The 12,244-nt window shown below is 35.3% G+C and overlaps 1 protein-coding gene across 2 annotated transcripts in view; it reads left to right on the forward strand.

The window, feature by feature from the left end:
* Positions 1 to 12,244, forward strand: part of ATF7IP (activating transcription factor 7 interacting protein) — a 125,070-nt gene that overhangs the window by 41,075 nt on the left and 71,751 nt on the right. For both annotated transcript variants that reach the window (XM_029206389.1, XM_029206388.1), the window contains exon 2: positions 8,503 to 10,052. In XM_029206389.1, the coding sequence (XP_029062222.1) occupies positions 8,510 to 10,052 (1,543 nt within the window). In that variant the 5' untranslated portion in view covers positions 8,503 to 8,509. The remainder of the gene's footprint in view (positions 1 to 8,502; positions 10,053 to 12,244) is intronic.

Below are 12,244 nucleotides of genomic sequence, written 5' to 3' on the forward strand. Positions count from 1 at the left end.
TGAAAAATTAATTATAAAAGAGCATCAGTATAGCTAGACATTAGTAAAATAATACAAAATTTGAGCTAGAATCAAACTTAGCCACCATCTGGTCTAACCTCAGTTTTACAGTTGAGTGACGTGAAATCTAGAGAGTTTGGGTGATTTATCCTATGACAACTGTTATGGTAATGCTGGAACATGGAGTAGATTCAGTTTTGTTAGTTTAGAAATCTTTGTTGTGCTAAGCTTTTATAATTATGTATTTTTGAGGTGTGGTTGATTATATAGCTCAGTTATTCTTGTTCTGGTAAGATTATATATCCCTGCCTTTTGCCATGTGACACGAAGTCTTTCCCCATGAGAGCTTTTTTCTTCTCTACCCTCTTAATGTCTAACTTGGCTTTAGCCAATGGAATGTGAGTGAAAGTAGTGCTATGTCTAAGAAAGTAAGTACTATGTCTAAGAAAAAGCTTTAAAACCATTGTATACTGTATGGTTCTGTCATTGTGGATTTTCTCTCTGCCACAAGACCTAGAATTGCAGGGGGTGGGGGAACAGTTGCTGCTCCTTCAGCCTATGACTTAGAATGAAGAAGAATCTTAGTTATTAGCCAATAAAATTTTTTTTTTCATACTGCATTATCACCTAGTGAAAGCTGACTGACACAGAAATAAGCTCTCTGTTCTTTCAACTTAGGTTGGGTCAATAAGGAAAGTAAAAGCTATTTCCTGGCATTTGAAGGATTTACATCTTTCAACTTGTCCTAAATCATTCTGGGTGTTGTAATTCACCCAGGTAAAGTGTGAAAAATTTTGGACAAGTGGTTCTTAAATTCCTGAGGAAATAAAATACATGGCCTTCTGTAACTTTACTCATTGCTGGTGGAATTTGGTGAGTGAGATAAGCTAGTGGGTAGGGCTCTGATGGATAACTGGCTAATTTTCTAAGGGGGTGTAATTTGGTAAGTGTGTTCTAAAATTGCATTTGTTGGATCAGGTCAATTAATTTGACTTTGCCTATATAACAGAATGATCCCCAGAATGCACTTGGAGAAGTGATTTTAAGGTATCTTGCATTTTTTCATGTAGACTACCTTAGAATTTCTCAAAAGATCAATATCAGTGAATGCAGCAAGTTAGACTGTAGTGACCATTCTGGTTTGATGTGCATAACCAATATTGATTTGCTCCTGCTTTGTCCAAGGAATTGTTGGTAAAGCAAACTCCCTGTTTCCTAGGGGATATTCCATTACATATTTTTATATCATTAGCTTGATGACAGGCAGAAGGGGTTATTTGTTGTGTCAAATATTATGAACATTCAATACTTTACTAAATTTGTGAGTATTAGGTAAGGAACAGATTTCACCAATTAATGTTTTTTAAAGTGTGGTAGGATAGCTATTGACAGTGTTTTTATGCATGTGAGAGAAGAACCATAGCATAGTAGAAATGAAGAATTGTGAACTATAAGGGACTCTGGATCCTCAAGTAAATATTGCCAGTGCTTTGTGAGTGGCTGGGAGAGAGAAGTTTGGAAACAAGATGAAAATCTTTGTGGGATTTTTAACAGAAGTAGTGATTTTGTTTTACTACAGTTTTAGAAAAATAATTATTGACAGAGATGACAAGATATCCAGTATTTAAGAGAAAAATTTAGCAAGTCTGTATACTAAATTTGAGCAGATAAGTATCAAGAGGATGGATCACTGCACTAGCAGTTTCACCAGTCTTCATTAATGGGCAGTAAACATACGCAGATTGTTAACATTTACCGTGCAACACACTGATTATTCTTTATGGTTTTATTGCCAGGACTATTGCAGAATTCTCAAGTAAAATTTAGGAGTGCAAAGTAAAATCACACAGTTCTCAACTGACAATGGGATTCTTAAAGAACTCAGTAGCAGAGCGTCTACAGAGGCTAGGAATCCTCAGCATAAAGTGATTCTTCAGGAGTAAGCCATTATTAGTCAAGCCTATTGACTAATATTTATTTAAGCCATTTAACAAACTCAGATCTGAATAAAAGTTATTTTCAGCATCCCATTATTCAGAATAATGTTATACTAATGTCAGTTAACAGCATGAATTTAATTGGAGTAACTGTGTCAAAGATAGAAGTGTCAAGTCCACTTAAGTAGCTTTGCTTAACATTTTGCAAATTTTTGCTAAAGTTTTATTTTTAAATACACTTCATCAAGTATCCATACTTTGAATTAACATAGTGTTTATGTGTGTGCGCGCGTTTTGACCCAACAGTCCTGGTACGTACTATTGTTTTGTTTGTTAAGGCAGTTCTTGGAAAGCAGTAGTATAGATCCTTGTTTATTTACTCAGAAAAACCCCACCATAGACCTGTTATTGAAGCAAAGAATCTGGGGGTATATTACGAATATGTGTCAATTTCATCATTCACCTTTAATTTCACACCGTTTGGATTCTTGGTAGAGCACTTGCCCTCATCTGCTTCCCTTGTTGCCGGGCAAGGTACGTGATGCTGATGTCTGATTGGTTTAGGCAACTACGGATTTGAGCCAATCAGACAGTGAATTTCAGTTCTCTCACAGGACTGAAGCATTCAAGCAGCTGCTGATTTATTTTTCCTATGGGGAGACTATATAAACTAAGAGTATGGCTGCAGCAAGCTCCCTCTTGGGTGTGTTTGAAAAATTACAGGGTTTATCTGTAATTGAAGGAGAAAAACATGAGGTTTATTTTAAAAACTTGTTTATTACTAAGAAAATTTTATAGGTAGTAAATTTGAGAAAAAAAATTCTGATGACAGATTTCCTATTTTTATTTTATAATTTTACATTTAAAGGACTGTAGAATGATGTAATATAGGAAAAATTTGCCTTTAGTTTACATGAGTATTTACTATGTAATATACACATTTGCTTTATTTCTTCAAAAGGGGAGAGCTCATAACCTTTTTGTAACCTGCTGCCAAGGGCAGTTAAGGAGAAAATAATGTAGTAATTGTACTTACAACACTTAATACAGGTTATCAAGAATCACATTTTAATTTCATTAGGTGAATCAAACTAAATCAGTTCAGTGCAGTAGACAACAAAACACTTTATAATGCTATCCATAGTAAACCTTTTTTGGGTCCAGAACACAATTAATTTTTGGAATTGGAAATCTGTAACAATAGAGGTAGGTGAGTGTGAAAATAATCTTGTTAGTTGTTTGGATTTAAGGTTTTGCTGGATTTTTAGTATAAATGTTTTATAAACATTAAGGACTATGGAATTTTAAAAAGAAATTTACATTTGAATTTTGCAGATTCTAACCCATTGTGTAGAAAAGTATGTTCGTGTTATGCATTGTCCGTGTTTGACTGATTCCCCAGGTGGGGAATGGATTTATATTTCTGGAAACATTCTTTAAATGAAAATAAATAAGATTTATACCTTTTATCTTATTTTAATTTATTTATATGATATATTTAATGTATATTATGCACTTAGAATTCTTTGCAATTATGTTCTAGATTACTTTTATCAGACAAAGAACCTCACTGAAGTGTTGTGAATCCAGGTTTTAACTATGTTTTTCTGACCTTATTGTCTGTCTCCTGTCGCTGGGCAGGAATCAGAATGCTGGCTACTGATTGGCTGAGTTTGTGACCAGCTCTTGAATAGCCACTTAAATTCTTGAGCTTTTTGAGCAGGCAGACTGTAGGCTAAGACATTGCAGCTTTTGGTAATACTTCTCTTTGTTGTTTCATAGCTATAATCTCTTTGCTAGAAAGAAGAGTGTGAAGGGAGTGAGTGGAGGGGGATGAAGCAGAGAAGAAAATAATGGTTTCACTTAAAGAAGAAGAGGCTCATTGGGCTTTACTTAAAAATAATTTACACAAATTTCAAAAAAAAAATTCCAAGCCATAGAGACTTATTTGCAGGTAACACATCCTTCTTGGTTACTTAAATATAAATTCCTTAAGTAAAGGTGAAATCCTTGTTAATGCTGTAGAAAAAGATTCTTTTTTTTTTATAGTGATAGTATTTCCCTAGAGTTCTTGAATCTGAATATGTAGAGTAAGGACCTAAAAGCACTTTTTTCTTACTGTCTTTCTCATGAAAAAATGTTTTCAGGAGAAAGTAGTTCATCACGTTTTACACATTTACTTCTAGACATGGCAGACATTTTCTGCTGTAAAATATAAATGCTTTTTCCTGTGAAAATAAATTACAGTCTTGTGAGAGCTTCATGATTCTCGTGTTGCCACCTAAAAAAGTAGTATTTCTTTTGTCAAATAGTTTTGTGAATGGCGTCTCAGTTCCAGATGATAGTATTTAAAATGATCTTTAGAAATGTTTTGTTCCGGTAGTACAGTCATGGAGACTTGTTTTCAGGTAAACACACCCTTCTCTAATGTGTGTCTTTCTTAAATATACATTGCTCATGCAAAATAGATTTTTAAAAACTTAACTGCTGATTGGTTTGCATAGATATGGCTGAACTAGTTTGAACTGGTTGTTCATGCTACGGTTGTTCATGCTACTTCCTTATTGCTTTGTCTGTTATTCATTATACTTAGAACCCATAAAAAATCTTGTAAATGGCTGTAGTGTGCACCCTTGTGGGTATAGGTGGTAGTTATTCTGTAATTCTTTGTATAGGTAGTCCTTTAGTGTACTGAATTGAATGGCAGTTTTGTTGATAAAACCAGCTTGCTTCGATAACATTTATTTTTATTAAATGTAACTTGGTGGTGGCTATTAACATTGAACGTGGTGTTTGCGTGTTGGATTTTCTAATTCATATACAAAAAATCCCAGAAGTATTTAAGAGAAATTTGTTTCAGATTCTCTAGTTTATGCCTAAAGCCATTGTGAATATACGTAGACAATTATGATAATAACATTTATTGAGTGCTTACTACCTTCTAGGTGCTTAATGTATAGAATCTCATTTAATCATTATTACAACCTCTGTGTCAGGTACTGATATTCCCTTTTTAAGGCGGCTGAAACTAAACATTGAAAGGCTAGGTAACTTGCCGTCTGTCACATAGTATATCGGAGAGCTAGAATTCAAATCCATGTTTCTGTTTGCAGAGTTCATGTTCTTAATGGGATTACTAAAAATTATGAAAATATGCTTTTTTTTAAAAAAGAGGAGTGTTTGCTTTTACTGCAACTGGCAATAACTGCCACTTATGCATAATGGTTGAGAAATGTGGCTGTTATGAGGTCAAAGTCCAAAAGAATTGCAGTTCAGTATTTGAAAATATTTAAAGGGTAACCATACTCCTTGTACTGTAAATTTAATCCTTTTGTATGTTTGGAGTCAGCAAGGAAAAGTGACTAAAAAATTTGCATTTTATCTTTGCAGAAAATTTTTCAGTTAGTGTGAGTTTCAAATGGATGGTAGATGGGAAAAATTTTGAAGTTTAAATTTTAGCTGCAGTTAATAACCCTTAAAATAGTGCCTATGATAATTTTGCGTTGACGTTTCTTCTCAATTTTAAGGTAATTTCTGTAAATTGTTTCACTCAGCTCCATAATTTAAATTAAAAACCTAGAAAGACCAAGAAATATAAGTAATTGGCTTAAAGTAAGAGAATGAATGCAGATTTTATACCACAGTCTACAAGTACTGTGACAAAATGGTTGGTTCTCGGGCTTTATTGGCCTCCAGCAAATAGGCTGGGCCATAGTTTTATGCCTTTCAGCTAGAGGAACAGTGGAACACCAAGAACACACCTGTAATTGAACAAGTTGGGTTTATTATTTGTTGCAGTGAGAGAGAATGTTCACCATGGGGAAACAGCGAGGCATATCAGTAGGAGGATGTTAGAAAAAAACCTGGTAAAAGATTCAGTTATAGTATAGTTGGGGTTTTGGGGGTGGGGGTTGAGGCAGTAGAGCCTTACTCTGTATTAGGTGCTATCAGAAAGCAGGGGCAGTTCTATGCTTGTGTATCTCAGCAACTGTTATCTATAGGGAGGACAAACTACAGCGAGGATAAAGCTGCAATTGATAAAAAAGTGTAGCTATCACTTAGTCAGAGAGGGAGATGTTTAGTATTTTACGGGATGCTGGGTTGCGCAGTGACCTTGTCTAATTTGAATGGTGAAGTCGTTTTATGTCCAACATGATTTAGCTATAAGCATCAAATCAGTTTATAACAACACTGAGCTTTGAGCCTTAGATAAGTTCCCAGACTTCCGAGGCTGCTTTTTTCCCTTCTCCAACCAAAGCAAGTATATCCTAACATCATTCCTACTGGTAATGGTGATGTTAAGTGAATATCCAATGTAAAATTAATATTCTTGATTCTGTATATCTTAGTCCTTAAAGGACGTTTGTTTTATTCCACTATAGACTGGGAACATTGTCTTTCTCTAGGACCAAGTCTTTTGTTTGCCTTACTGCACTGACCAGATGTTAACACAGAAACAATGATAGAGAATATCCTTATCTTAGTTCTGATCTTATTTTACCATTAAGTATGATATCTGCAGTTTTCTTTGTAGATAATCTTTATTAGATTTGAGTTGTTTCCTTCTGTTAGATTTCTGAGAGTTTTAACTATGAGTCAGTGTTGAATTTTGTCAAATGAATGAATATTATGTGTCTGTTGAGATGATCTGTTGTTTATTTTCATCCTATATTCTGTTTTTGTGGTAAATCACACTGCTTGAAAAAAATGTTTTTTCTTAAATAACAGAAATGTATTGTCTTACATTTCTGGAAGTTAGAAGTCTGAAATCAAGGTGTTGACAGGGCCATGCCCCCACTGAGGAAGCTAAGGAAGGGTCTGTTCCACACCTCTCTCCCAGCTGTGGCTTGTGGCTAACTCCATTTTTCACACAGCGTTCTCCCGTGTGTGTGTGTGTGTGTGTGTGTGTGTGTGTGTCCAGATTTTCCCCTTTTTATAAGGCCACTGATCATACAGAATTAGGGCCCACCCTAAAGACCTTATTTTAACTTGATTATCTCTGCAAAGACCCTATTCAAATAAGGTCACAATTTGAGGAATTAGGGCTTAGGGCTCTAATGTATTTTTATCAAGTGGACATCTTGGTTGGGCCTATAATATTAAGCTATAATGCTTCGTGTCTCACTTGTAAATCTACGTTGCTTAATTTTTTAATATGAAATTGACCTTGTATTTTTTTTAATGAGCTTCACATGGTCATAGTGTATTACCTTTTGAAGAAACATACTTTTAAGTAACTCACAGATGAAAGAAGAAATCACAATGGAAATTAGAAAATATTTTAATAGAATAACAATGAAAAATATGACACATTAAAATGTAGGATGCAGCTAAAACAGCACTTAGAGGGAAATTTATAGCTTTACATGCATACACTTACAAAAAAAGGGAAAGATTAAAAATTAATGATTAATGTTTAGCATGTTGAGGACCTGCCAGACTGTTTTCCCAAAGCAGTTGCACCATTTTACAATCCCATTGCCATTGCAGGAGAGTTTCAATTTGCCCACATTCTTGCCAACATTCATTATTTTCTTTGATGTAGCCATCCTGGTGTGTGTGAGCTGTTGTCTCATTTTGGTTTTGATTTACATTTCTCTGGTGACTAAATGATGTTAAGCATCTTTTCATGTTTCTTGCTTATTGGCTATTTGTGTATCTTTTAGAGAAATGTCTGTTCAAGTCCTTTGCCCATTTTTAAATTGGTTTTTTTGTTGTTACTTTTCAACTGCAACAATATTTTATATTCTATATTTTCCAGATGCAAGTCTCTTATCAGATACATTATTTGCAAATGTATGATTTGTGAATACAGTTGACCCTTGAAAAATGTGGGGGTTAAGGGGGGGCTGACCTTCCGCACAGTTGAAAATCCTCGTATAACTTTATAGTTGTCCCTTCGCATCCACAGATTAAACCAACTGTGGTTCAGGTAGTACTGTAGTATGTATTTATTGAAAAAATTCCAAGTTTAAGAGGACCCATGAAGTTCAAACCTCTGTTGTTCAAGGGTTGACTGTATTTCCTTCTATTGTGTCTTTTCACTTTCTTGATAGTAACCTCTTATTAATGTGTTTACAGTTGTTAATTTAGATATTCCTGGTTGCAAATGTAATCTTTCCTTATGTTCCTTAATTCTCCCTTCTTTTTTTCCCCTTATCTCTATACCTCTCTCCCATTCCCCTACTGCTTTCATTCTCTTATAATTTTATCTTTCCTTTGACAGCTACTTTTTTACTTCATGTATTTTTTTTAATGCTATCTCCTCCGGACTCTGTGAATCCATTAGCTTACTGAGAATGAAAACTAGAAATTAGTCACTTTTTTCCTAATACTGCCTAGTAATTGATCTCCTGTGAACTGTATCTGCTATCAATTTTATATTATATAAATTCAATAAATGTGAAAATTAACACACAGCAAGGATCATTATGCTTTCTATATGTAATTATTTCAAAATTAGATAAAGGGCTGCTTGCTTATAAGATCAGTTTGCAGTAAGTCTGTAATTAGGTGGCTTTGGTTTCAGTCGTTAAACTCTGTCTTTCTCTTTCTCTTTTTAAAGATTCAAAATGGATAGTATAGAAGAACCTCAGAAAAAAGTCTTTAAGGCTCGAAAAACAATGCGAGTGAGTGATCGTCAACAACTTGAAGCAGTGTACAAGGTCAAAGAAGAACTGTTGAAAACTGATGTCAAGCTGTTAAATGGCAACCATGAAAATGGAGACTTGGACCCAACCTCGCCTTTGGAAAATATGGATTATATTAGTGACAAGGACGAGGTGAATGGCATTGAAGAGCTTTGTTTTGACCCCGAAAAAAGTAAATCAGAATGGAAAGAAACACCCTCTACCTTAAACGTTAATGTAAAAAACAAGCAGGATGATGATTTAAAGTGTGAACCTGTGTCTTCTAATAATATAACTCCTGAACTAGCCTCTAAACTGACTGCTGAACCATCTTCCGCTGAGACAGCCTCTGGTGCACTAGCTGCTAGAGGTCTGGTATCTGGAGATTCTGCCTCTGGAGACTTGGCCTCTGAAGCAGTAACGTCTGGTGATCCCACCTCTGGTGATCCTGCTTCTGTTGATCCTGTCTCTGGTGATCTTGCCTCTGGTGAACTGGTCTCCAGTGAAATGGTCTCCAGTGAACCGGTCTCCAGTGAGCCAGTCTCTGATGAACTGGTCTCCAATGAACCAGTCCCTGTTGAACCAGTCCCTGGTGAATCGGTCTCCACTGAACTGGTCTCCAGTGATTCAGCATCTGATGATCCAGCCTCTGGTGATCATGCTTTTGAATCACTGGCCTCTGGTGATCCAGGCTCTGGTGATCTGGCTTCTGGTGATCCAACTTCTGGTGATCCGGCCTCTGGTGATCCAGCCTCCGATGAACCAATTTCTGATGAACCAACTTCTGAGTCAGTCTTTGATCCCACCTTTGAACCAAATTCTGTACCAGTTTGTGAACCAGTTCCTGAAACTGATAGTACAGAGCCTAGTAGCAATAAAGGTGATGATTTTCTTGAAAAAAATGGAGGTGATGAAAAGTTAGATCAAATTTTCCCATTTGATGAGAAAAATAAAGCTGATAGTAATGTTGATGTTGATGCAGAAGCTCTAGAAACAGATGATACAATTATTTGTTCAGATGTGTCTCCTGAAAAGAAGATAGAAGAAGATGCTATCACAGAATCTGCTCTTGGAGAGGAAGCTATATCTAGCAGTATTGAGATTGACCAAAGTGAAAAGACTGAAGAAGAAAATTCTGCAGACCTTGCAGAAACCATTAGTGAAAATGTTATAAAAGATGACAAAAATGAGAATGTCTTAGAAAATACAGATTCTATGGAGACAGATGAAATCATTCCTATTTTGGAAAAGCTTGCACCTGCTGAAGATGAACTTACTTGCTTTTCTAAAGCTTCTCTCCTTCCAATTGATGAGACACATCCAGATTTGGAAGAAAAGATGGAAGGTTCTTTTGGTTCACCATCTAAACAAGAAAGTAGTGAGAGTTTGCCAAAAGAAGCCTTTTTGGTCCTCTCTGATGAAGAGGATATTTCGGGTGAAAAGGATGAGTCTGAAGTTGTATCACAAAATGAGACATGCTCTCCAGGTTAGCATATTATTTAAATTCTAAAGATTTTGATTAGCTTTGATAAACTGCTTAGTAAAACATTCTCTTAAAGTTTAAATTTCTTTTAGTTACAGAGAAAGTTGAGAATGATGGTGACTAGAATGATCTCTTAACTTCATAGGTTCTTAACTTCACAGAATTTAGAATTACAGAGAACCACTCTGAGAGCAGCATTGTGTGAAGTGCTGAGAAGGGAGATAAAATAAGTAGAAGATTTTGCACTTGCCCGTAAGGGACTTATAGACTGGGAATAGAGATAAGATGGACCAGTTTAACACCATGATATAACAATTTCCAGTACATAATTGATCAAAATCCTAGCAATTGTTCATGCTATCACTCAGCAACCAAATAACTTTGAATCTAAAAGCCTACTAGTTTAATTTATTTGCTTCAAGTGTAACAAATTCCATTTTACAATTAATTTTCCAGTTGAAATCTGATTCTTTTAATATTCTTTGTCCAGGGAATAGCACCACCATTGCTGGAAGCCAAAAACCTAGAGGTCTAATTATATGTTTGATAAAGACTTCATCCATTTGCTTCCTAAGCCTTCTTGATTCTACCTAACGTACTCCCCTCATTTTCTGAATGATCTCTCAGTAACTTAAATCTCTTTTATTTGATTGTGTTCCTCTCTTTCATTAGATCACTATTATTGGGTTGGCCAAAAAGTTAGTTTGGTTAGTGAATACACTGTTCAATAAAATTCTTGGTGAAAATGAAAAATTTGTCCTTTATTTTTAGTTAGAATTGAACAAACTTTTTGGCCAACCCAATACTTTTAGGGTAATTTCAAACTCCTTATATAAAAGCTATATAAACTTCATGATTTGGTCAATGCCTGTCTTTTCCATCTCTTTTATTATTACTAGAGAAAAAAGAGCGAATGAGAAAAATCCTACTTTGCTTTCATGGTCAAACTCAAACATGTGTGAAACTGTTTGAAACTTTGTGAAACTTTCTCAGTTACTTTCAGACTGGTGTGAATACCTTTATGTTCCCATCGTGTCACATTCTCTTAGCCTTAGAGCCCTGTGAGTGGAGTGACCTTGTAATAAGAAAAACAACATCTGGTTTTTAGTTTGTTCAAAGAAAAAAAAAGCCTAGAAGACACAGAGGATTCCCTCCCACCCACCCCCACCCCCAATATATCATACCTACTTTTGGAGACAGAAACTTTTTCTTATTAAAAAATGACTTCATTTCCAAAGAGCATTCATTCATTTATTAAACCTGTATATATAGAAAGGCCAAGCTCTTCTTGGCTTGGGGATTTAAAGATAAAGTTCATTACTCGCCCTGAGGATTCTGACAAGAATTAAATTGCAAGCCATTAAATACATGGTTGTGAATACAGTAGTAATGTTAAATTGGTATGCTGGGAGTTTAGAGGAGAGTAACTTTGAGAATATAGATGTTTTCAGGGAAGCACTTTCCTTTCACTCTCTGTGTAACATAGGGTTTTAAGGAAGATAATCCCTCTTAATTGCAGCTCCATACTACTTGCTCAGGCCCCAAATCTTGGAGCCATTCTTATTTTTTTCATTCATAGTCCATATCCAATCTGTCAGGAAATCCTGTTGGTGCTACTTTCAGAATAGATCTAGAATGCAGTCTCTTCATACCATCTTCACTGCTATCACCCCTGCTTTGAGCCATCATAATCAGGCCAAAAAAATGCTTGGGTCACAGTTAGTGCTCAGTAAATGTTTGTAGAATTAATTAATTGGTAATAGAAGAGTGTTATGGAGGACCTTGCTTACAATGCTAAAGCATACTAACACTGGGGAGCCATTGAATGATTTCAAGCAGAGAAGAATGACACGATGAAATTTACATTTTGGAAAGATAATAAATAACAATGTTTAAGGAGAACTTCACTCATTTTTCAGTAAGAATATAGAGAGTAATATTGGGGTAAGTCCTTAAAAAAATCTTTTGGTAGTGTGTATAAGAAAGTCATGGCAAATTAAGCTTAATTATTTAATGAGTTTATGCATTTTACCTTTATGTCAGAATCTTGGAGATTGGAGACCATCCCTCCCACCCAGTGGTTAAATGCAGAAAGATTACTATTAAGCCATCCCTAGCTACTGTATACTTTGAAAATTCAGAGTTCGGTTTATTTTTGGTTACTTTTAGACTTTTATTTGATTGTATGCTGTTAG

Source organism: Monodon monoceros, unplaced genomic scaffold (genome assembly GCF_005190385.1).
Source record: "Monodon monoceros isolate NGI ecotype Baffin Bay Population unplaced genomic scaffold, NGI_Narwhal_1 Super_Scaffold_6, whole genome shotgun sequence".
Lineage (NCBI taxonomy): Eukaryota > Metazoa > Chordata > Mammalia > Artiodactyla > Monodontidae > Monodon > Monodon monoceros.